This window comes from Perna viridis, chromosome 12, assembly GCF_037379345.1.
Source record: "Perna viridis isolate PV_CMFRI_1.1 ecotype Kerala chromosome 12, ASM3737934v1, whole genome shotgun sequence".
Lineage (NCBI taxonomy): Eukaryota > Metazoa > Mollusca > Bivalvia > Mytilida > Mytilidae > Perna > Perna viridis.
In genome coordinates this window covers 35,993,115-36,020,335 of record NC_142456.1, presented here as the reverse complement: position 1 = coordinate 36,020,335, position 27,221 = coordinate 35,993,115, and the positions used below count along the sequence as shown (strand labels likewise).

At 32.2% G+C, this 27,221-nt stretch overlaps 2 protein-coding genes across 23 annotated transcripts in view; one reads left to right on the top strand and one right to left on the bottom strand.

Moving 5' to 3' along the window:
• LOC148602131 (uncharacterized) overlaps positions 1–17,257 on the bottom strand; it is a 36,981-nt gene extending 19,724 nt beyond the window's left edge. For 3 of the 15 annotated variants that reach the window (XM_088556326.1, XM_088556325.1, XM_088556320.1), the window contains exons 1-8: positions 16,524–16,871; positions 14,963–15,049; positions 14,155–14,245; positions 13,040–13,125; positions 9,368–9,557; positions 8,164–8,250; positions 3,787–3,873; positions 2,042–2,120 (exon numbers count right to left, since the gene is read on the bottom strand). In XM_088556326.1, coding sequence (XP_088412452.1) covers positions 3,798–3,873; positions 8,164–8,250; positions 9,368–9,557; positions 13,040–13,125; positions 14,155–14,162 — 447 coding nt within the window. In that variant the 5' untranslated portion in view covers positions 14,163–14,245; positions 14,963–15,049; positions 16,524–16,871 and the 3' untranslated portion in view covers positions 2,042–2,120; positions 3,787–3,797. Of the gene's footprint in view, positions 1–2,041; positions 2,121–3,786; positions 3,874–6,660; positions 7,461–8,163; positions 8,251–9,367; positions 9,558–13,039; positions 13,126–13,946; positions 14,027–14,154; positions 14,297–14,962; positions 16,395–16,523; positions 16,880–16,910 lie in introns of those variants that run through there. The other 12 variants (XM_088556329.1, XM_088556330.1, XM_088556328.1 and 9 more) reach the window with 12 other exon arrangements.
• Positions 1–27,221, top strand: part of LOC148602130 (E3 ubiquitin-protein ligase TRIM45-like) — a 113,490-nt gene that overhangs the window by 69,247 nt on the left and 17,022 nt on the right. Inside the window, exons 2-3 of one of the 8 annotated variants that reach the window (XM_088556312.1) lie at positions 20,764–20,873; positions 21,584–21,714. The exons of 4 other annotated variants lie outside the window; for them this stretch is intronic. In XM_088556312.1, coding sequence (XP_088412438.1) covers positions 20,764–20,866 — 103 coding nt within the window. In that variant the 3' untranslated portion in view covers positions 20,867–20,873; positions 21,584–21,714. Of the gene's footprint in view, positions 1–20,763; positions 20,874–21,583; positions 26,624–27,221 lie in introns of those variants that run through there. 3 more of the 8 variants (XM_088556313.1, XM_088556311.1, XM_088556314.1) reach the window with 3 other exon arrangements.

Sequence of the window (27,221 nt, the reverse complement as noted above, 5' to 3'; positions counted from 1 at the left end):
TAACAACAAGCGGGTTACGCAGGGTCTTGTACAAAACTTTGTATTGTACACTCAAGAAAACTACAATTTAATATTCATTGCAGGATGTTGCTACGATCAAATTTAAAATAAAAGGCAGGATTGAAATTATCAGACAATAAAAAGTCATAACAGTCATAAAATAAAGAAAGGCAGGACTGATTATTGTTAATATATATTTTTGCCTATATTTAAAAATTTATTCATTTAAGAGTCAACTTAACATGTAAGGTTGACTGTACGATTCATGAAAAATGGTATAATTTCCGTGTGCGAAATGTAATTTAGTAATCTGGTGAGAAGTATACGAAATATCGCATATTGTTCAAAAGTTTTACAATATTGTTTGATGTCAATGATTTGAACCGTTTCGTCTAACAACCACTTTCACATTGAAACAAAACATTTATTTTTATAGTTAAAGTAAAATCAAAATCAAGGCAGATATGATATATTGAAAATGTAAATATAAACAAGCTTAATATCACCTCTGTTTTGTCCCTGATGTTGGGTTAATAAAAATAACACGGATGGTTCGATTGATCGTAGCACAGTTCGTATGCTTGTACTACCTTATACAAAGATACATGTATTAAGATCCTTCAAAACATCATTAATAATTCTCTTAATGTTAGTGGTGCGTTTTGTTATATTAAATTGCATGATTTTATACTAAAACAAGCCGTCTGATATCTCACAAGCTGTCTTTGTCAATGGCACTTGTACATAGCTTTTTAGCAGATCGAATGCACTGACAAAATGTGCAATACCAATACTATCAGTGTGGTCGTCTTTTATAGGGAACGGATATGAGTTAAACTTTGAAAGAAAGTTAACCTCACAAAACACCCTAAAAATGCAAACGGTCTTTTAGGTTTAGGGAGCTTCATTCACTGGTACTTGGCCCAATAATATATTTTTATAGCATATATTAAATCTCTATTCTCACGACTTCCAGCTATAAAGAACAGCCAGTATAATGTTGCTGTTTTATAAAAACAACATCAACATTAAGACAAGCAGCTATCTTAACAAAATCTGGCACACATGCATGTTTAAAAATTTCAAAGGTGGGTCTCATTCAAAATTGTAACACTTATAGTGCAGATGAGCTTTGCTATGTGCAAAAAAATAATTTCAAGTATCTAATCCAAATATGGTCTGTTGGGGAGCGTTCAGTCATCTGTCATCAGTAATTACATTAAGGTTGTATTTACAGAGACCAGTTATTCATTCCTTAAATTATAGTGTATACATGTTGTGATTAGAATGACAAGTGAAATGTCATCAAATACTTCAGCAAGTTTGTTTTTATGTGATGTTTTTTACAGGCAGGGTGTTAAATGTTAAATTCTAACCCATTGATTTCTGATTATATCAATGGAATACCACATAGTTAGTTTTTTAGTAAATGTCAAAAAGTTCAGTCAACAAGCGAAAAATTACGATTTCAATCATTTAAATAAAACGTTACAAATTCCATGATTAAAAATTTCATTGAAAATGTTAATATCCATCGAGTCCAATGTACTATTCAACACTTAATTCAAGGTACAAATGTATGTATATAAGTCTAGTATTTAAAGAATTAAAGCACTTTTATAAAATACCCCCCCCCCCCCCCAAAAAAAAAAAAAAAAAAAAAAAAAAAACACTGATGAGTCGATTAAATTAATTTGAGTGTAAGAAATCCAGCATTTAAGTACAAAGTCAAAAATGTTCTAAAAATACTACGAAAGTTCTGGACCAATTTACATCATTGTAATGCATCATTAAAGAGTCGCGAAAAACAGTACTTGTTTGGTTATAAAGTCTAGAAAAAATCATTTATTAAAATAATATATTTACAATATTACTATTTTTGTATTTAGCAATAATAATCAAACAAGTATAATAGTAGCTAAAACATATTCACCTTGAATGTAATAAACATATATAGCATTCTAACACCCCCTAAATACAAATCAAAATGCTATAAAGCTTATAATATTGTAAAACATTCTTTTTCAATATTAATTTCTACCTAAAATATGGAATTGGTTGGTTTAGAAGATCTGGCCTCTCCTTGCACAGGACAGCTCCAACATAAACGTCGCTTGCGTCTACAAAAAGTATGAAAACATTTTCTTAATCTGGAGATATTAAGACCGGAAAACTAGTCAACAGTGATTTTATATTTTCAACAGTTATCTGGCATTTGCCATTCGACCGAAAGATGGGATTCTCACTAAAACTAAGAAGTTGTGTTAAATGTTCAACGGCAGTAGCAAAATTAGAAAACAAATTTCTATAGAAATCAAACATGACCATATACCTCATTATTTGCGTTGGAGTAACGAACTGAACAATTGCTTCAACTTTAGCAATAAGGGTTAGACATGTTCTTGACATCTGCACCATGAAAACTGATTTATTCAACGGGTCATAGTTTTCCTTCCCTCGTTTGTCCCGGACTTGGCTTTTTATGAGCAAGTAGGCAGGTGTTTCTAGAAAAGCAGAGGACGCTTACCCTACCGGTGCACCTGGTCCATGCTCCCAGTTTTTAGTGGAGTCCGAGTTGCTCATTTGCTTTTGTTACTTTACTTTGTATGTATGATTTTAGTTACTTTATGTTCTTTGTTGTGTATGTCTGTTTTCCATGTCGGGTCTTTGTCCCTGCATTACATTATTTTGATTACCGCTATAACCTTGGTTCCCTTGATTAATCCTTGACCTATAGTATGCATTAAGTAGTCAACTGTTGATTTTCAAACTTCGAGATTAACAGTGAGATTAGCAGTTGATAACTTATCAGAAGTTCCCTCTAAATATTTGATGGGATCAGACCACCTATAACCACACACAATTAATCATCAACATACATGGTAAACAAACTTACACACTGTGCATCAAACAGTCACATGTGACGTGCTATTAGTTTCTAATATTTCCAACAGTCCAATGACCATAAAAGGGACGACAAAAGATTTTCTCAAACTAGTCAAAAAGGAAAGATAATAGTTGACCGACGAAGAACATAACATAGTTTTATCAGATGCTCTTGTTTCCGTTAAAAAGGTGATTTATTGTCATTAAACAGTCCTAGTTTATACATCGCATCTTCCCATAAAAACCTGAGATAAAGAATACTACCGACACTGTTGATTCGGCCTTATATCTTGACTTACACGTACAAATCGATGGTAAAGGAAACTGTTGACAAAGAATACGACAAACGCGATGACTTTTCTTTCCGTATTGTCAACTTTCTTTTCAATTTCAAACTTTCTTTGCAACATTTCTTCAGTATTTGCGTATAAAGTTCACAAATCACAAATCATAAGTCAGAGCTTGCCGTTCCTACACAGACTTTTTGTATCACTCTATAATTCTTACAGTTAGACTTTTGGAACATGGTTACTGATGCTTCCAGATTGAAATCATCACAACAAAGTACATGGTCATCATCAGGTATTCGTGGATAGTTACTGTGTTATCTGCACCATAATAACCTATTTGTTGAACATCTATTTTTTCTTTTTTTTCGTCGACCTCGGACTTGACTTTTTATGAGCAACCAAGTTGGTGTTTCTAGAAAAGCAGAGGATGCCCACCCTACCAGTACACCTGGTCAATGCTCACAGTTTTAATTGTAATCGATAACATTCTTTTGATTTCCGCTGGAATCCTGGTTCAGTTGATTTCTCTTTCTATGCATTTAAACAGTAGAAACCGTATTTCAATTGATTACAGAAGAGCTCACTGAATGTGTATTAATCTGATACTTACAATGTTTTATACTAGCAGTTACTCAACCTTATGAAACCATAATTCAACTCAAAAAAGTATAATTTGAGGATTTCTTCCGTCAAAATCCTGAAAAAAAAATTCGATATCTATATAATGCCATTCTATTCCAGAATTTATTGAAAGCGAAATTCATAATCATTCCGGTATAAGGTTTAGCACTGTGTGAACAAGATGAGTTTATGTTTAATATCTAGCTAAGAATGACATACAGTAAAAAGAAACAATGATTAACCCGAAATGACTGAAAGGTAAGATAAATATGCAGTGACAAAGTACTTTTTGTTGATAACAACACCTTGATTCTGCACATTTAGAGCAAGTACATGTTTTTATATCAGTTTCTCCCAAAAAGGTATAGTGTGAATGCAACATTTTTTTTTCAAAAGCACTAAACAATAATTTATTTACTACCCGTCATATGCTATCTTGAAATACAAATAAGGAATGTCGGATAACTTTTATAAAATAATGTATACAGAGGAAGATGTTTACAAAATGCTGGAATTTTTAATCGACAACATATTTGTCCAGTGTGGTGGACGTGTTTTTCAACAAACAGTCGGCATTCCAATGGGAACAAATTATGCTCCTTTTCTTGCTGACCTATTCCGTCAATCTTATGAGGCTGTCTGTATAGCTGATCTGATCAGAAAGAAAGAATATCGTTTGGCTAGATCCTTCAATCTCAGTTTCCACTATATAGATGACGTATTATCTTTAAACAATCCTAATTTCGGGGATTTGATACATCGCATCTACCCAAAAGTACTTGAGATAAAGGATACTACAAACACTGTGAAGTCAGCCTCATATCTTGACCTACACATAGAAGTCGATGATAAAGGAAAACTATTGACCAAACTTTACGACAAACGTGATGACATTTCGTTCAGAATTGTCAACTTTCCTTTCATCTGTGGCAACATCCCTTCGGCTCCTGTGTATGGAGTGTTCAAATCTCAATTCATACGTTATGCCAGAGCTTGCCGAAACTACGCAGACTTTTTGTTTCGCGCTAGAACTCTAACAAATAGGCTTCTGGTACAGGGTTATGTTGCTACAAGATTGAAGTTATCACTACAGAAGTTTTATGGTCGTCATCATGAACTCGTGAATCGTTATGGTGTATCCATCAGCACCAGGAGAACTAATTTATTTGACGGGTCATAGGCTTCTTTTCCTCGTCCGTCTACCCCGGACTTGACTTTTTATGAGCAACTCGGCGGGTGTTTCTAGAAAAGCTACTCTACCGGTGCACCTGGTCCATGCTCCCAGTTTTTAGTGGAGTCCGAGTTCCTCATTTACTTTTGTAACTTTGTATGTATGATTTTAGTTTCTTTATGTTCTTTGTTGTGTATGTCTGTTTTCCATGTCTGGTCTTTGTCCCTGGATTAAATTCTTTTGATTACCGCTATTACCTTGGTTCCCTTGTATACTCTTTCATAACGAATCGTTGGCTTTAGTAGAAAACAAAGAAAATAAAAAGTCAAAGAATTGTCCCTAACTCTTAGTAATAACACTTTCAAATAAACTCATATTTGCCCATGAAGAAAACATCTTTTTCGTTTTCTTATAAACTTACCATTATATAATGATATTATTACATCCAGTGCAAAACATTTTATACATATATGTTGGCGATTCAGAACATCTCAAACTGTCATGAATATGCCTATTTTCTGTTCAATAACACATCAGAATAAAGGGCTTTGTAGTTGATTTCTGCTGTAGTGCAAAGGACGGATACTTACGTTTTAACACAAGGGTTGTTGAAATTTTAATGCTTATCTTTGTTTCGCCCAAAAGAGTCTATTTTGAAGAAAGATTTCGCCCAAGTCCTTAAAAAGATACTGGATATTCATATCATGCCTTCGCTTTCCGATTATGTTTTGAAAGAAATTATTGTATACACTGATAGAACTACCCGCTGTAAAATGATTTTTTTACCTTAATAATATGGTAACGAAAGATGATTCTCCCTATGACATGATTTAAATTTAAAGTAAATACATGTATGCAATTAACCTTACGAAACTATGTTTCGCACAAAAGAGCACAGTTTTTGAGTATTTGTTTCGTCCAAGTCTTGAGAAAAAATACAGGATATTTATATAATGCCGTTGTATTTAAGAATTTACTCAAATGAAAAATATACTAATTCTGATATAAAGTTGAGCATTGCATTAAAAAATGAGTTTGTGTTTAATATCTAGCTAAGAATGAAATACAGTAGAAAGAGTCAATAATTAACACTAAAATGGTTGAAAAGTAAGATAAATATGCTGTGACAAAATAGTTTTTGTTTACAACATCGAGATTCTGTACATATAAAGCAAGTCCATGTTTTTTTTTTAATTCAGTTTCTCTAAGAAAAAGGTATAGTGTGACTACAACATTTTATTTGAAAAACAAAAAAAAAAAAACAAAAAACAAAAAACAAAAAACAAAAAAAAAACAAAACAAAAAAACACTAAACAGTGATTTAGTTCCCACCCGTCATATGCTATCTTGAAGTACAAATTGAGAATGTCAGATATTTTTTATAAAAAAGTGTTTTCATTACGAATCCAAAGCTTTAATAAAAAACAAAAAGAAAATAAATAGTGGAAGAATTGTCCCTAACTCTTAGAAACTACTCTATCAAAGTAACTCATATTTGCCAATGTAAAAACAGTTTTTTCGTTCTCGTATAAATTTACCATTATATAATGATGTTATTACATACAGTGCAAAAATTTTTATGCATATATGTTGGCAATTCAGAACATCTCAAACTGTCATGAACACATAAGAATTCCTTAATAAAGTGATTTGCAGTTAATTTCTGCTGTAGTGTAAAAGACGGATACTTACGTTTTAATACAAGGGTTGTTGAAGTTTTCATGCTCATCTTTGTTTCGCCCAAAAGAGTCTATTTTGAGGAAGATTTCGCCCAAGTCCTTAAAAAATGCTGGATATTCATATCATGCCTTGGCTTTGCCATACTTGTTTTGAGAGAAATTATCGTTTACAACGATAGAGCTGCCCGTTGTAAAATGATTTTGTTACCTTAATAATACGGTAACGAACGATGATAAGATTAAAATTTAAAGTAAATACATGTATGCAATTAACCTTCGAAACTATGTTTCGCCCAAAAGTGCACAGTTTGAGTATTTGTTTCGCCCAAGTCCGGAAAAAATGCTGGATATTCATATCATGCCTTGCCTTAGCCATACTTGTTTTGAGAGAAATTATCGTTTACAACGATAGAGCTGCCCGTTGTAAAATGATTTTGTTACCTTAATAATACGGTAACGAAAGATGATATGATTAAAATTTAAAGTAAATACATGTATGCAATTAACCTTCGAAACTATGTTTCGCCCAAAAGTGCACAGTTTGAGTATTTGTTTCGCCCAAGTCCGGAGAAAAAATACAGGATATTCATATCATGCCTTCGCTATCCGATACCTGTTTTGAGAGAAATTTTGTATACACTGATAGAGCTGCCCGCTGTAAAATGATTTTTTTTACCTTAAAAATATGGTAACGAACGATGATTCTCCCTACGATATGATTAAAATTTAAAGTAAATACATGTATGCAATTAACCTTACGAAACTATGTTTCGCCCAAAAGAACACAGTTTGAGTATTTGTTTCGCCCAAGTCCTGAAAAAAATACAGGATAATTTCATGATGCTATTGTATTGTAGAATTTTTTGAAATGAAAAATACACTAATTATGATATAAAACTGAGCATTGCATTAAAACATGAGTTTTCGTTTAATATCTAGCTAAGAATAACCTTTAGTAGAAAGAGACAATGATTAACCCTTCAATGGTTGAAAAGTAAGATAAATATGCATTGACAAAATACTTTTTGTGAACAAGAATATCGAGATTCTGCACATATAGAGTAAGTCCATGTTTTTTCTTTATATCAGTTTCTCTAAAGAAAAGGTATAGTGAGAATATAATATTCTATTTTCAAAAGCACTAAACAATGACTTATTTACTACCCGTCAGATGCTATCTTGAACTACAAATTAGGAATGTCGGATAACTTTTATAAAAAAACGTTTTCATTACGAATCCAAAGCTTTAATAAAAAGAAAATAAATAGTGCAAGAATTGTCCCTAACTCTTAGAAACTACTCTATCAAAGTAACTCATATTTGCCAATGTAAAAACAGTTTTTTCGTTTTCGTATAAACTTACCATTATATAATGATGTTATTACATACAGTGCAAAAATTTTATACATATATGTTGGCGATTCAGAACATCTCAAACTGTCATGAACACATAAGAATTCCTTAATTAAGTGTTTTGCAGTTAATTTCTGCTGTAGTGTAAAAGACGGATACTTACGTTTTAATACAAGGGTTGTTGAAAGTTTCATGCTCATCTTTGTTTCGCCCAAAAGAGTCTATTTTGAGGAAAGATTTCGCCCAAGTCCTTAATAAAATACAGGATATTTATATCATGCCTTCGATTTCCGATACTTATTTTGACAAAATTTATTGTATTTACTGATAGAGCTTCCCGCTGTAAATTGATTTTTTTCTTTGATCTTAATCAAGTAGAAATTATCATATTGTAACGAACGATGATTCTCCCTAAGATATAATTAAAATTTAAAGTATGCAATCAAGTTAAAATACTTTCATCGGCAATATTGAAATTCTATACATAGTGTATGCATTCTTGCTACTTTCATTTCAAAATTTACAAATTGTTTCGAAGCCAATAATCAATAATTACTTACTCATAACAGATGAAAGTTTGAATTCCTCATTACACACACATATCGGGATAATGTAAATAACAAGAAAATCTAATTATCTCTACGGCTAGTGATAATTCATTCCAACAAAGAAATTTAGCAATAGAATTTTCTTAAATTCTAACACATTCACCATTACATGCCCGGACAATTATTTATTCATCAACCTAATATCTTTCAGCATCCGTCAACAAATCAATTCATAACTTCTAGTACAAGATATACTTGAAAGTTAATGCCTATTGTTTTGTTATGAAACAACCTACAAAAACTAATGCACAGATATGGGATCTTCTAAGAGAAGTCACTCGGATCAAATAAATATTTTTTTTTATCATTACATGTATGTCATCTCCAAGAATCATGAGCTCGAACGAATCGATACAAAACCAACATTTTATTGATCAAACATATTGTTGTTAACGGTTTCGGCCATTCTAAACATCTCAAAATTTTATGAGAACGCAATGTTTTTGTGCATTAAAGCATTAGAAGTCATCTAAAATAATATATGCATTGCAGTTGATCTGTGCTGAATTGTGTATATGTATGATATTTATGCTTACAATTAAAAGCTGTTCAGATATATTGTAAAAATATGTTTCGCCCGAAAGAGCGTATTTTAAGGAGAGGATTCTCCTAACTCATGAAAATGATACAATATATTTTTTATAATTTCATGAAAACGCAATGTTTTTGTGCATTCAAGCATTAGATACCGTCTTTAAATTTATTGCAGTTGAGTTTGATGAATGTGTAATATTAGGATACTTATAGTTTAAAACTCACAGTTCACTGGGAAGATTGTTCCATAAAGTAGCAGCTGCCTTGTCGAACCTACGATCACCGTGCGATTTCGTTTTCACTCTTGGCGTTTCAAGTGTCACAGATTTCTGGGAGCGTAGTGATCTTGATGGGCGGTATAGACTCAGAAGCTTTTGAAGATATGCTGGAGCTATACCATGCACATGATGCAGTGCTATAAAAAAGCATAAGATCAGTATGTATTGACATCGGAATTCAACAGGTAACCAGTGTAGGTCAATTAAACCAAGTGCTATTAGGTTATATTTTCTGCGCCGTAATATCAATTTGGCGGTAGCATTCTGAACTCTTTGAAGCTTGTTCAAGCTACTAGATTTCACGCCATATATAAGGGAGTTGCCGTATTCCAATCTCGATGTTAGAGTTTTGCAAGCACTGTCCGTAATGTAACAACGAATTCGGTCAATCTTTGCCCAAGTGTATCCGATAGGCTAAGAAAACATACAATGAACTCTGGACCCAAAAACAGGTCCCTGCTGAACGCCAAAGTTTAATTTGATCGAATTGGGTTGGATGGCTTCCTCGGATACTTGTTGAGTCCTTCTTTGTAAATACGAGAGAAACCATGAAAGAGCAGAATTTGCCGTAACGTCGTTATGTGCACGTAATAATTATGGGTTAATCATTGTTTCTTTTTTACTGTACGTCATCCTCAGCTAGATATTGAACATAAACTCATGTTGTTAATGCAATGCGAAACTTTATATCAGAATTAATATACTTTACATATCAGTAAATTCTGGAATACAACGGCATGATATAAACATCCTGCATTTATTTCTCAGGATAAGGGCGAAATAAATCCTCAAATTCTGCTATTTTAGTCGAAACATAGTTTCGCAGGGTTTTGTATCTGTTAGAATATGAGTTTATTGATCTATTCTATCACTGGCATTTTTAACACAGTAATGTTATGTTTTGAATTTTTATTTTTTAATGGAAACATTTTTTATTGTTTTTAATTCTTTTTATTTCATTCAAATGATAAATATATATATATTTTCTAGATATTTTTACTTTAGCTATAATTTTTAGATTCAGTAATTCATTCTTATCTTGGTTGAGCTTTAACAGCTTGCTCGTCATGCATGAGCTGGTGTCCTCAACATAAGCTTCAATTCGTGTAGATATTTTGGACCAGTTGTCAATTGGTTCAATTACTAAATATATCTGCGAATCATTAGCGTACCAATGATAAAGCATGTCATGTTGTCTGAAAATTTCTATCTAATATTTTTATACTATTTAAATAATGTTTTAATAATTAATTATGCTTTAATTACATAATTTATAATTATGTTTTGTTTTTGTTCGTCTTTTTTTACTTTACAAATTTCTATATCTTAGATACATAATTACTGTTCTGAAAAATATTTCTCTTTTCACATTCTTTTGTATAATTGTAGGTGTTGATTACTACATACTTTGTATTGTATATCATTTGTATGCCGTAAAGCGCTTAGAGTAAATGCAGTTTAGATTGGCGCTATATAAATATTGTAAATAATAACTAAAAAAAATGGTGTTGTCATCACCAAGCTAATAGCTTAGACGAATGATTTATTTAGTATGCCTTAGAAGAAAACCCGATAATAAACAAGAAAAGTCTGATACATTTGATTACAAAGAAATAATTATATCAGTACGAATTTGTGGATAATAATGCATTACAAAACATTATTTATCCTACTTATTTCTCCATTGCATACCTCATAATTCGTTGACTTGAATTTTATATTTTTTCTGGCACAAAAGGAAGTGTAATCAAGAGAATCAAGATTCTAGCAGAAAACAAAAGAATATACACAATATATACCAGGGACAGAAGCAGACATCAGTAACTGACACACACAACGAAGGACATGCAATAACCAAAATAATACTTTACCCTTAATGAAATGTTTTATTACAAATACTGCAACGTTTAATGCAAGTGTAGCCTAGGTTATAGAATTTAATCAATCATAAATCGAAAAAAATAAAAATATGATAAAATTGTGTTTGCCATTGTTCAAATTGATATTATACTTGATATATTTGTGGAAAACGAATGCTTTATTGATTATACCTATCTGATCAGTATCACATTTTATTATTCATCAAATTAAAAAGAAATAATAAGTTTGGAATGCAATAACGCGACAGATTTTTATTCTAACAAAAAAAACTTAATTAAACACAAATGCCCATTTACATGTGTATAGGGAGCAGCAGAAGATTTGACATTCTTTCAATCAAACTTGTGAAGGATCGTTGTCTGATACGTAGTTATCTAAAGAAGAAGCATATACTTCCCCGGGTTGTATCAACCCTAGTATTATAAATCGTTTGTTGTATTTCTTATAAGTTACAAGTAATGATAATGCGACAGTAAACGACGCCTACATGATTCAGAAATGCCTCAGTAAATCTGCTTGTAACGACACCGAGTCACGGTCTCAAGTTTTTTTTCTCCGTGGTTATTGAGTAAAGTGAGAATTTTCCTACTAAACAATGGACTCCTACAAAACCCACAATGTAGCAATTGGTTGAATATTGCAGTTTATTTATACACCGGTCATCTCCGGTAGCCTTGATAGAGAATAATATTAATTTTCTAAGATATCTTTATCTTATATGACCGTAGTTGTTAATATTTTGACAAACATTTCTCTTTAATTACTTCTTCACATATCGACTGTACACGCTATGCAGTTTGACGACTAAATTGCTTAATGACATTTCTTTCATTATTAATTATTTCAACATTTCTTTCTGTATCTATTTGAAAGTGTAACATATCTATGACATAACATCTTGTTGTCAGAAAACAAGGACAAAAAGCAAATTATGTGTAAACAAAACACGTCAATATTTTATAAATTTGGTTTAACTAGGTCAACATAGTACATTATTATAGAAAGTTTTGTTATTGATTTCTATTTCTCATTGTCCCTTACTCTCAGAAACTACTCTATCAAAGTAACTCATATTTGCCAATGTAAAAAACAGCTTTTTCGTTTTCCTATATACTTACCATTATATAATGATGTTATTTCATACAGTGCAAAAAAAATTATACATATATGTTGGCGATTCAAAACATCTCAAACTGTTATGAATACATAAGAATTCCTAAATAAAGGGCTTTGCAGTTGATTTCTGCTGTAGTGTAAAAGACGGATACTTATTATTATTATTTTTATTCTTTAATTCAGTTTCTCTAAGAAAAAGGTATAGTGTGACTACAAAATTTTATTTTCAAAAGTAATAAGCATTGATTTATTTACTACCCGTCAAATGCCATCTTCTACTAAAAAGTAGGAATGTCAGATAATTTTTATAAAGAAAGTGTTTTCATTAGGGCTTTAGTGGGGAAAAAAAGAGAATAAATAGTCGAAGAATTGTCCCTAACTCTTAGCAATTACTCTATCAAATAAACTCATATTTGCCAATGTAAAAAAAACAAAAAAACAACTTTGTCGTTATCTTATAAACTTACCATTACTTAATGATGTTATTTCATAACATCACAAAAATTTTTCCACATATATGTTGGCGATTCAGAACATCTCGAACTGTCATGAACACATAAAAATTCCTTAAGAAAGTGGTTTGCAGTTGTTTTCTGTTGTAATGTAAAAGACGGATACTTACGTTTTAATACAAGGGTTGTTGAAATTTCCATGCTTATCTTTGTTTCGCCTAAAGAGTCTACTTTGAGAAAAGATTTCGCCCAAGTCCTTAAAAAATAGAGGATATTCATATTATGCCTTCGCTTTCCGATACTTGTTTTGAGAGAAATTATTGTATATACTGATAGAGCAGCCCTCTGTAAAATGTTTTTTTTATGATTAAAATTTAAAGTAAATACATGTATGCAATTTAATAAAATTACTTCGTTCGGCAAAATTGATATTCTGTACATAGTGTATACATTCTTGCTACTTTCATCTCAAAATTTACAAAATGTTTTCGAAGCCAAAAAACAATAATTACTTATTCATAACAGATGAAAGTTTGAATTTCTCATTTAACACACATAACGGGATAATGTAAAAAAATAGAAAGTCTAATTATCTCTACGGCTTGTGATAATTCATTCCTACAAAAAAAATTAGCAATAGAATTATCTTAAATTTTAACACATTCATCAACCTTATATCTGTCAACATCCGTCAACAAATCAATTCATAACTTCTAGTACAAGATTTACAAGAAAGTTAGCGCCGATTGTTTTATTATGAAAACTACAAAAACTGATGCAAAGATATGGGATCATTTAAGAGCATCCATTCTGATCAAACAAAACATATTTTTATTAATGTCACCTCTGAGAATTATTAACTTGAACGTAACATTATTAAAATACAAAAAACAACAATTTAGTGATCATTTATTGATCAAACATATTGTCGCTAACGATATCGACTATACTAAAAATTACAATATTTCATGAGATCGCCATGTTTCTTTGCATTTAAGTATTAAAAGTCATTTAAAATAACAATTGCATTGCAGTTTATTTGTCCTGAATGTGTAAATGTATGAAACTTATGCTTACATTTAAAAGCTGTTCAGATATATTGTAAAAATATGTTTCACCCAAACGAGCGTATTGTGAGGAAAGGATTCGCCTGAATCCTGAAGAAGATACAATATAATTTTAAAATGTCATTAATACGCAATGTGTTTGTGCAACTAAGCATTATATACCTTCTTAAAATTTATTGCTTTTGGGTTTAACGAATATATAATATTAGGATACTTACAGTTTCATATTCTAACAGATACGATACAATACATTGCGTAACTATGTTTCACCCAAAAGAGCATAGTTTGAGTATTTGTTTCGCCCAAGTCCTGAGAAAAAATAGAGGATATTTTCATAATGCCGTTGTATTCAAGAATTTACTGAAAAGAAAAATATACTAATTCTGATATAAAGTTTAGCATTGCATTAACAACATACGTTTATGTTTAATATCAAGCTAAGATTACATACATTAAAAAGAAACAATGATTAACCCTAAAATGATTGAAAGTTAAGATAAATATGCAGTGACAAAATACGTTTCTTTTGAAAACGACATCTTAATTCTGCACATTTAGAGCAAGTACATGTTTTTATATCAGTTCGTCCCAAAAAGGAATAGTGCGAATGCAACATTTTCGTTTTCAAAAGCACTAAATAATAATTTATTTAATACCGGTCAGATGCTATCTTGAAATACAAATAGGGAATGTCGCATAACTTTTATGAAATAATGTATTCATTACGAATCCAGGGCTTTAGTAGAAAAAAAAATGAATAGTCAAAGATTGTCCCTAACTCTTAGCAATAACACTTTCAAATAAAACTCATATTTGCCAATGTAAAAAACAGCTTTTTCGTTTTCGTATAAACTTACCATTATATAATGATGCTTTTACATACATTGCAAAGATTATTATATATATATTGGCGATTCAGAACATCTCAAACTTTCATGAAAACACCATGTTTCGGTTCAATAACGAATTCCTTAATAAAGTGCTTTGCAGTTGATTTCTGCTGTAGTGTAAAAGACGAATACTTACGCTTTAATACACGCGATTTTGAAATTTTCATCCTCAACTTTGTTTCGCCCAAAAGAGTCTATTTTGAGGACAGATTTCGCCTAAGTCCTAAAAAGTACAGTATATTCATATAATGCCTTCGCTTTCCGATACTTACTTCGAGAGAATTATTGAATACACTGATAGAGCTGGTGTTAAATGAACTTTTTCTTCGATTTTATCATGTGGTTAAGAAAAATGATTCTCCCTAAGATATAAGTAAAATTTAAAGTACATCAATAAAATTAAAATACTTTCTTCGCCAATATTGAACTTCTATACATAGTGTTTACGTTCTTGGTACTTTCATTTTAAAATGAAGCAAGTAATCAATAATTACTTTATCATAACAGATGAAAGATTGACTTTCTCATTACACATTAATTTCGGATAATGTAAATAAAAGGAAATACTAAATATCTTTATTGCTCGTGATAATTCATTCCTACAAAGAAAGTTAGTAATAGAATGATCTTAATTTCTAACACATTCACCATTACATGTCCGGACAATTATGTATTCATTACCCTCATTTCTGTCAATATTCGTCAACATATCAATTCATTACTTCTAGAGCAAGATATAAGTCAAAGTTAACGCCAATTGTTTTATGAAGAAAACCACAAAAAAAACTAATGCACAGATATGAAATCTTTTCACAGAATTCATTCAGATCAAACGTAGTATAGATTTTTTATAACTACAGTTGATTTCTGCTGAATTGTGTAAATGTAAGATAATTATGCTTACATTTAAAAGTTTGATTTTCTCATCACATAAAAATGTCGGATAATGTAAAGAAAAGGAAATACTAAATATAGCTGCGGCTCATGATAATTTATTCCTACATAGAAAATTAGTAATAGAATGATCTTAATTTCTTTCTCATTCACCATTACATGCCCGGGCAATCATGTATTCATCGACCTCATATCTCTCAACATCCGTCAACAAATCAATGCATAACTTCTAGTACAAGATATACTTTAAAGCTTACGCCTATTGATTTATTATGAAAATCACAACATCTAATGCACAGGTATGGGATCTTTTAAGAAAGTCACTCGGATCAAACAAATATTTTTTTATCACTACATGTATGTCATCTCCAAGAATCATGACCTCGAACGCATCAATATTAAGATACAAACCCAACATTTTATTGATCAAAAACATATTGTCGTTAACGGTTTCAACCATTCTAAACATCTGAAAATTTTATGAGAACGCAATGTTTCTGTGCATTAAAGCATTAAGTTATCTAAAATAATATGTGCATTGCAGTTAATCTGTGCTGAATTATGTATATGTATGATACTTATGCTTACATTTAAAAGCTGTTCAGATATATTGTAAAAAAATATGTTTCACCCGAAAGAGCGTATTTTGAGGAGAGGATTCTCCTAACTCATGAAAATGACACAATATATTTTTTTTTTATAATTTCATGAAAACGCAATGTTTTTGTGCAATCAAGCATTAGATATCGTCTTTAAATTTATTGCAGTTGAGTTTAACGAATGTGTAATAATAGAATACTGACGGTTTTAAACTGGCAGTTTACTGGGAAGATTATTCCATAAAGTGGCAGCTGCCTTGTCGAACCTACGATCACCGTACGATTTCGTTTTCACTCTTGACGTTTCACGTGTCACAGAGTTCTGGGAGCGTAGTGATCTTGATGGGCAATATAGAGTCAGAAGCTTTTGGAGATATGCTGGAGCTATACCATGCAGTGCTATAAAGCATAAAAGCATAAGATAAGTTCGTATTTTCATTGGAATTCAACAGATAACCAGTGTAGGTCAGTTAAACCAAGTGCTATATGGTCATATTTCCTGCGCCGTGACATCAATCTGGTGGTAGCATTTTGAACTCTTTAAGGCTTGTCGTATTGTGCATGTAATAATTATGGGTTAATAATTGTTACCTTTTTACTGTATGCCATTCTTAGCTAGATATTAAACATAAACTCATGTTGCTAATGCAATGCTAAACCTTATATCAGAATTAATATACTTTACATATCAGTAAATTTTGGAACACAACGGCATGATATAAACATCCTGCATTTTTTTTTTCAGGATTAGGGCGAAATAAATCTTCACATTGTGCTCTTTTAGTCAAAACATCTGTTTGTTTGTTGGGGTTTAACGTCCGAGCAGCAATATTTCAGCTATATTCAGACAATGAACATGAAATGGATGATAAAATGAACATGAAATGAAAAAAAAAGGATGGGTCACAAGGATAATAGGGTTGATTGCCACTGGAAAAAGAGGGATGGGTAAGGTCGGGCAATTTAATCTTCTGTGGCGGAGCGCAAAGGTTCCTACTCCTTTCGAATACCACAACAGGGTTCTTTAACGTGCGAGGAACGTGGCATCTTTCCCAACACGGTGCACCACTATGGTTTGCGGTCAGGTTTTCCGTATTATAGCCTGACAACCCCAGCATGTAACACGCCAGGGGTATCCCATTCCACCACCTGGGGCACACATCCCAGTTGCTCTGTGGGCAGAGCGCCTAGCCCCCGGCTAGGTTTCTGAGCACTACTTAGTCGCCTTATACGACAAGCTTAGCGCTGCTGCAGGCCTATGTTTTTAACACCCGGACCTGCACGGGGCTTTAGTCAAAACATAGTTTCGCAGGGGTTTGTTTCTGTTACAATATGATTTTATTGATCTATTTTATCACTGGTATTTTTAACACAGTAATTTTATGTTTCGGAGTTTTATTTTATTTAAATGGAAATATTTGTTTTTATTGTTTTTAATTCTTCTTATTTCATTGAAATGATCAAAATATCTATTTTCTAGATATTTTTACTTTTGCTATAATTTTTAGATTCAGTAATACGTTCTTATCTTGGTTGAGCTTTAACAGATTGCTAGTCATCCATGAGCTGATGTCCTCAACATAAGCTTCAAGTCGTGTAGATATTTCGAACCAGTTGTTAATTGGTTCAATTACTAAATATATCTGCGAATCATTAGCGTAACAATGATAAAGTATGTCATGTCGTCTAAAAATTTCTTTTTTTATACTATTTAAATAATGTTTTAATACTTAATTATCCTTTAATTACATAGTTTGTAATTTTTTTTTTTTTTTTTTTTTTGTTCGTCTTTTCTTTTGTGGTTTTACACATTTCTATATCTAAGATACATAATTACTGTTCTGAAAAATATTTCTCCTTTCATTTTCTTTTGTATAATTTTAGGTGTTGATTACTACATACTTTGTATTGTGTATCATTTATATGCTGTAAAGCGCTTAGAATAAATGCAGTTTAGATTGGCGCTATACAAATATTGTAAATAATAATATTTTAAAAAATCAGAACAAACAAAAATGATTCTTTCATATTAATGTTGTCATCACTAAGCCAATAGCTTAGACGAATGATTTATTAAGTATGCCTTACAAGAAAACTCGAATAATAAACAAGAAAAGTCTGATATATTGATAATAATGCATTACAAAACATGATCAGGGAATTTATCCTACTTATTTCTCCATTACATTCCTAACGATTATCAATCAACATCATAATTCGTTGACTTGAATTTGATATTTTTCTGGTTCAAAAGGAAGTGTGATCAAGAGAACCAAGATTCCAGCAGAAAACAAAAGAATGTATACCAGGGACAAAAGCAGACATCAGTAACAGACACAAACAACGAAGGACATGCAATAACCAAAATAATACTTAACCCTTAACGAAATGTTTTATTACATATACTGCAACGACTAATGTATGTTTAGCCTTGGTTATAGAATTTTATCAGTCATAAATCGAAAAAACGATCTTATAAAATTGTGTTTGCCATTGTTCAAATTGATATCATACTTGATATATTTGTGGAAAGCGAATGCTTTATTGATTATACCTATCTGATCAGTATCACATTTTATTATTCATCAAATCAAAAAAAGAATTAAAGAAGTTTGGAATGCAATAAGTGCAAGATTTTTATTCCAACAAAAAAAAACTTAATTAAATACAAATGCCCATTTACATTTATATTGGGAACGGCAGAAGATTTGAAATTCTTTCAATCAAACTTGTGAATGATCGTTGTCTGATACGTAGTTATCTAAAGTAGAGGCATATACATCCCCGGGTTGTATCAACCCTAGTATTATGAATCGTTTGTTGTATCTCTTATACGTTACCAGTAATGGTAATGCGACAGTAAACGACGCCCCTGTGATTCATAAATACCTCAATAAATCTGTTTGTAACGACACCGAGTCATCGATCTCAAGTTTTTTTTTTCTCCGTGGTTATTGAGTAAAGTGAGAATTTTCCTACTAAACAATGGACTCCTACAAAGCCCGCAATGTAGCAATTGGTTGAATATTTCAGTTTATTTATACACCTGTCATCTCCGGTAGCCTTGATAGAGAATAATATTAATTTTCTAAGATATCTTTATCTTATATGACAGAAGTAGCTAATATTTTGACAAACATTTCTCTTCAATTACTTCTTCACATATCAAAACGCTATGCAGTTTGATGATTAAACTGTTTAATGACATTCCTTTCGTTATTGATTATTTCAACATTTCTTTCTGTATCTATTAGAAGGTGTAACATATCTATGACATAACATCTTGTTGTCAGAAAACAAGGACAAAAAGCAAATTATGTGTAAACAAAACACGTGAATATTTTATAAATTTTGTTTAACTAGGTCAACATAGTACATTATAGTAAATTTTGTTATTAATTTCTATGTCCAAATAAGGACTAAACGTCATTTGTCTGTTAGATATTTCCAACCAATCAAATTGTGTTGTAATCCGATATACGCACCAAAAAGTATATGTTACATTTTGAAACTTTATGTGTTTAATAAAATGTTATTGTTTTTGTGTTTATTTGGAAAAAAATCATTACCAAAATGTGATTCTGTATTTTACATCGGTTAACAACTGTCTCTACAATATATATATATAAAATAAGAAAGAAATTAATGAATTTGTAAAGTTCGCTCAACGACGATTATTCACGTATTGACGATATAGGCAGGTATGCAGATGAAAGGGCATTAAATCGAAACGCGTGACTAAATCAGTTTCTGGTTAAGATATGTTATAAATTGGCACACTGGGTACTCACATGCAAAAGGAAAAGGCATAAAAACATGTAAAAGAACTTAAATTACACACTTGAAAATAAGGGCGACACCACTTTTTTCGCCTAAATCAAAGTTTCGCCTAAAGTCATATATTTTGAGTAAAATTTTTCTCCCAAAACGGCAAAGGCGCAAATATATATATATATATATATATATATATATATATATAGTGACAAAAGGTGTAACTGTTGCAACCAAATGCACCACTCGTCATCATTCACCAGCAAAGTCACGGGGAAACGCTACAAAATATTTTGCAACGTGCACTGCAAGAGTGCTAATGTAATATATTTGCTCCATTGTTCCATTTGTGGCCTTCAATATGTTGGTGAATCTAAACAGCCTTTTCACAAGCGCTTGAACGGACACAGGAGCGACCTAACAAAAAAAGTCTTTACTCCCAGTGAGTCAACACTTTAGATTACCTAACCACTGCCTCGATGATTTCAACAAAATGAAAATCTTCATCGTGGAACAAAACACGATCTGGAAGTGAGAGTGAAGCGGGAAGGATTTTGGATAAAAGAACTCCGTGTTTTACACCCACACGGAATTAACAAAAAACATTAAGTTCTTTCTATTTTGTATAGTTTCTTATAACAGTATTTGTAAATATTTTTTTTTATTTTTATAGTTCAGTATTCACGATCAACACACAACGTGTGTCTATAGCACAATGTTCAAGATCTTGGTTACTGTCGGTAAAAAAAAATTATACGTCACAGGTATTCATCTGATTAGGTGGTGAGTTGTGTTCACAGACCATTTACTTTCATACACACTCAGTTTATTTAAGGCACTGAAGAAGGTCATTTGTTGACTGAAAATTTGCCCATTATATACTTTATTATAGTGTGCTAACATCTTTATCGGTATCGTTGTACAATCCTTTAGACTTATATAATTATTTTTGTTTGTGCTGCATCGTCATGACTGGACGATCTGATACCCATTAAGTTTGCTGGTTGGCAGATTCCTTTAGACTTATATATATAAATATTCTTTAATTCCTTTAATACAGAGATATGATAGTCCTATTTACAAGCATGTACAAAGATTAAAAAAGAGAGGTGCATGAAGTAATTATCAGATCAGTTTGAAAAAAGACAACTACAAAATGATTAAAGTTCTACAAATTATCTACTCAATAGAAAAAATAGATAGGTGCCGATTCTCTTAGACACTCTTAGAAATGTTGACATCAGACTCTAGACTTGGACAATGTTCCAATATTACAGTAACAGTACCAAGAATCACATGGAGTAAGCGTTCTCTGTTAGTTCGGACAAGTCCCCGTCAAGGTAAACGTATGTTTCGCCCCCAAAAACTTCAAACACTGTGTTCCAATATGTGTCTCTTATGACGTCAGTACATGAGCAGTCCATAGTGAAATGCTCAATTGTGTCGTAAAATTGTCTGCCATAAACCTTACACACTGACATGTTTGTTTGTAGAACACACGTTAACAGCTTTAACATGAAAAATATGTTAGACAGTTCCTTCGTACCATCCAGTAAAAACACCAGTTGTGTGAACGTTTTTAAAGCGGGAGAAGTCAGTATCACTGTTCATTCTAGTTAAATATTCATTATATGCTTTGGAAGCTATTGCGAGTGTGACAATTCGTTTCCAAACCATTTAAGGTGGGAAGTTTTTGGTTTTGGTGTTACATAACTATCAAGAATAATTTTCCAAATCGTATTTTACAAATATCCTGTATATATCTGCAATATACCCATACATGTCACTGGTATCACAGGAAAACAAATAAAGTCTCTGAAGGAATACACACTTTGCTGTATGACTAGGCTCAACTTCTGGAAGAACATTACTTTCTTTCTGTCAATCTCAAACATGATGTCAATTTTACCGAGCAAACTTTCCACCATATCAGATTGTGTAAATGTTCTTAAGTTCAGTAATCGTTTTAGTGAATAATGTTGCATTTTACGCAAAGAGTTTGTATCGTTTATACTTAAATTCGTCCATAACTCAAATCCATGTAAGGCTGACGGAAGCACGATTTTCTTATAAAATGTATGGTATGTCAATGGATTAGATACAGTGTTCATATTACAAATCCCAAAAAGTCCATGGAAGGATTTCTTGCCTTTGTGACAGGCCTTAACTACGGCTTCAGAACATATAAGGAAATTTATTAGTTACTCGGCCTTTTCGGAATATGACAATGTCAGTCTTTTCACTACTGAATTCGAACAACCACGTATTAGCATTTTGGTAACATATATCAACAAGGGACTGTTACCACACTGGACTGATGGCGAGTAATGCTAAGTCATTTGCGAATGCTGGATTACCACAGACAATGTTACTAAGTTTTAATCCATAAGTTGATGCTTCCAGTTGATTCAACGAGTCGTCAATAAAGAGTTTGATCAGGAAGGTAGATAAAACTCCCCCCTTGTCTAACGCCTCTTTTGACGGTAAACCATGTTGACGTTACACCATTTAGCAACACAGCATTTTTCATATACAGATAACGCTGGTCTCTAATTCGTAACACCGGGCCCTTGATTCCTAAAGATTTTAGCTTTTGTATAAGTCCGGAGTGCCACACCGTGTCAAATGCGAGCTTTATATCTAGGAAAGCGGCGAATACAGTACTATTGGACTAAAGAGCTAATCCGATGGTCTCAGACAGAGTAAATGACGTTGTTACACAATTTATAGTTTTTGTGAATCCTTGATGTTGTTTGTTTGGGAAATCAATTGAAAATGTTTTAATCCAGTTCTGCACTCTTTTTCAAACAAATTGTAGAACGCACATAACAGAGCTATAGGTCGATATGATTCACATCTATCAGACGGTTTTGATCCTCCTTTGTGTACAGGTATAATAAGACCATTCTTTCATGTATTTGGAATATAACCAACAGAGATGATGATAAAGTTTTGTTAACAGTAATAACTTTTTCTTTCCCGCATATCTCAAATGCTCGTTATTAATTCTGTCTACTCCAGGGGACTTATGTAACTTGAGTGATTCCACTTCAGTGTCTATTTCTCCTATGGAAAAATGATGGTTCAACGTTTGATTTTCGACTTCATCGGGTATATTGCCAAAAGATTATGTATAGATTCGACTTTCAGTTGAATCAGCAATTTTGCTATAAAATTTTGAGAAGATGCTAGCTATGTCAATAGGATTTCTGAATGTGGTATTATCAATTTTCCAATTCTTTACATGTAGCAGTTATTTTTTTTGTTGGACCGTTCCACAAATTCCAGAAGTAACTGATATCACATTCCGTAGCCTCGTCTATTTCACGAAAAACATTATCTTGGTATTCATTGTTTGCGTCAGTATGTGTGTTAATAAATAATTGTTTAGCAGCTTTATATTTTTAAATGATTCGTCCTCTATTCCACGCGGCCTTCCCTCGTCAATCGAGATTGCCCGCTTTTCTCTGGCGAATTTAAGTGCTTTTCTGACGTCGACTGTCCAATAAGACAGGGGAGTTGATATGTTGATACGGGATCGCCTTATAAGATACCGTTAATAATATATTAGTTATCGATTCGTTTAGAAGGTTTATGTATTCAACGGAATAACGGTCACCGGGTACCTCTAACAACGGCATTAAATTGCAGTCTACTTGTAACTGATAGTTTATCAAATGCTCAGTTGTTGCCTTATTCCATCCAAAGCATGGAGGTCAGTCATTGTCATTTGTATTAAAGCCACGACTGGCACAGTGAACGCGCAAAATGGTCTGAAGCAATGTCCGTATCGGCCGTACTGACAACTTCACAATTTGAGATACAATCTCGGAATGTCTCCCGTTTTAAGATATAGTCAATCATTGTTCTCAATGTCGGGAAAGGGTATGTTTGACTGGTGCACAGGTCAGTTTTATTAACAGGTACTAAAGAATTAACCTGCAAGAAGTCTTTGAATAATTCAATTTTCTTTTGGGCGATCGCTGATGCTGACTTAGTATCACACTGTGCGTTAAAATCACCAGCAAATATCACTGGACCAAACTGGGAATAGTACTTAAAAAAGTCGTCAAGTCATTGGATAGAATCGTTATAGTCATGTATTGCATTGTCTGAAGAAAGATACAACACAAACACAAATATATTTTGATTGTCTGAGAGGAACATTCGATGATACGACTTTCTATAGGTGGTTCAATACAATTAATACTGAACTACAAGTTATTATTTATAAGTAATGCGTGTTTACCACCACCAATGTACCTAGAATAGTCTATATTCAGTTCATCGCATAACTTGTAGTTTGGACGAAACCAAAACATCTCTCGTTCAATCTCAGTTAAAAAACAGGTATATCACATTTATAACCATCTAGAACTTTATTTATGCAAAACGACGACGATGTAACACCTCATACATTCCATGTTAAAGTTAAGAGATTTACCGCCATTATTAATAGTCTAATTGTCTCTATTAAACGAATAATCGAGTGTCTCATTGTCATTTTGGGGGTGTTTAATTCCTTGGGTAGCCAAAATCACCAGAACGAGTTTAATAATTATCCCTTCTTTTTTGCCAATAGTTGTTATTGAACCATCCCCTACAATTCACATTTTCTGGCCACAAATCGGATTGTTTAAGTATTTCAGCGTGTTCACGGTGTAAGTTAATTTTTGCGGCAAATTTACCGTTTCTACTACTAGATATAGCGATATGCGTTACTATCCGACCTTTATTCTCAATGAAATGAACTATTCCAGACTTTATACTTTATCAATATTATCAACATAAAAACTTGTTTTTTCGCTTTCGCCGTACAACACCAAAAAAATACGCCTGAGGAGTCTTTAGAAGAAACAGGTTTAGACGAAAGCCGATCAGTACACACCGGTATCTTATAATTAATATTTGCCTTGTCATGTACAACGGTATCGATTTAGCTTCAAGCGCTTGCGTGTAAATATTGTCATACGGTATACTTGACGAATTTGACTTGTTTATCTCTTTACGCCTCGAACCCGTTAGCTCTGTCTCTAAATTATGATCATCGCCACGAAGCCGAAAAGGCTCATAAGTCGATTGAAAGCAGTTAACATTATTTTTCTTTCACCAAATTTGCAGAATTTAAAAAAAAAATCCGTTCGACAAATAGTTTTTGATTGAATTATCAAATGATCTTGACCTTTGATCTTTGACATTGGTATTTTTAAGAAGCAATTAACTTACTGAGGAAGAAAATATGTAGTTGCTAGGTACTTTTCTTAATAGAAAATGGCCGTTGCTATGACACAAACGTTAAAAAACAGGTTTTGACCAATAACTCCTACAGTGTTGAAAATACTGAATGGAACCTTCTACTTTCCTTGTAGAGTTTCTTGTTCTGAACAACTTTGTCATTTACATTACACCTCTATCTCTTATGATTTTGTCTTTATACGCGAGTTTTTAAAAAAAGATTGATGGGCGATTACTCCTACAGTTCATAAAATACTGAATGGAACCCTATACTTTTCTTATACGTTTTTTTTATCCTGAACAACGTTACTATTTAAATTACCCCTCTTATGGTTTTGGCTCTGTACATGAGAATTGTTTGGTCAAAATTCGATTTATGGGCAATCACTCACTTATAGTTGGTCGGAGGGTTTTGTGATCATAGAATTATTGTAAATCTTGACAAGGCGATAATTTTTCCAATTCCATGCTTGCTTCTATCTAATACGGTTTTCGAGGAATATCCATGGATGGCTTTGACCAACGGGACATTTTTGTTGGCGAAGTACAAGACAAACATTATGCATTTGTCAGTTTGTCATTATCTATACAAGTTTTTCCTATAGCCAGCATTCAACAGTTCAGTTTAGTTTCGCAATTTTGGTTAGGAATGAAAAATGACAGTAATGGAAACAGGTGGTTGCTATAGTGATTGAAAATGAAGAATCTATTATTGATAAAGCATTTTCTGAAAAAGGAGACTTTTAGAAGTATTTCGCAATGTTTTATATATTTTCAATGTTGAAAGGGCTTTTTTCAATGACAATTTGACTTCATTGTGAAAGTGAAGGTATGCCAAATTTAATAAGTGGATTACAAAGTGAAATAGTTCAAAATCTAACCAGTGATGCCCATGTGAGGAAGGGGTTTTCGAAGGAAATATTTGGACAGTTTCAGGGCATGAAAAAATTAAGATATTTTGCGGGAAATTTGATATTGTAAAACCTGATTTTATCAACTTCTTTGCATATTTTCGCATATTTCTGCATGGTTTCTGTGGTAATCCTATTTGCTGTGGGTAATTTTTTTCCAGAAAAAATTTACTGCATCATTGCAAGCCTTGGCGTGAGCTATTTCTAGATATAAAGATTTAAAGATGCTTGACATTTTTCAAGGTGACAAATGTTACAAAACATCAGATTACAAGACCAAAATTAGGCAGTTCTACAATACTGTGGAATGCTAGCATAGATGCAAAAACGATAAATCAGTGTTAGGGGAGATAACTCAAGGCACGTTAACGTGTCATTTCTCTGCAAGTACGTAACGCATAGCCATAGTGATTTAGATTTATAGCCTGAAGTGTCGTAACAATGTGTCGCATACGTTCCTTGCCAAATCCATTTAAGAAGTTACAGAAGAGAAAAAAATGATAATCGAAAGACTTACTGTAAGTCCGCGTAAATGCTCTAGAAATTTTAACATTGAACCATATATAAATTTTTGGATTGAGCAGGGGTATATATTTAGACATTATCAAAAACAAGTATCTTTCATATTCTGAATCAATAGTACTTCTGGAAATACATAGAACATCAATAAGTAAAGACATCAGCGCTAATTGTCGAAAAGTGCATTTCACTAAACACATGTAATTGTAATAATTGTGATATAATTAGATTAGGCTACTACATTTTCTTATTTTTATTATTTATTAAATGTCAAGATGGTTTAAACTTTAGAGCAATTGAGTTATAAACATCTAGATTATTTGATAATAAGGATACGAATGTGACTTCTACTGATAAGAATCCACTGAAATATTGTTTGCCCACAATTTTATTAGTTAAGGAGGAATGTAAAGGTTCCAGATATCATCTTTATGTTGATGAGTAGGGGAACAATCTTGCACCAAAC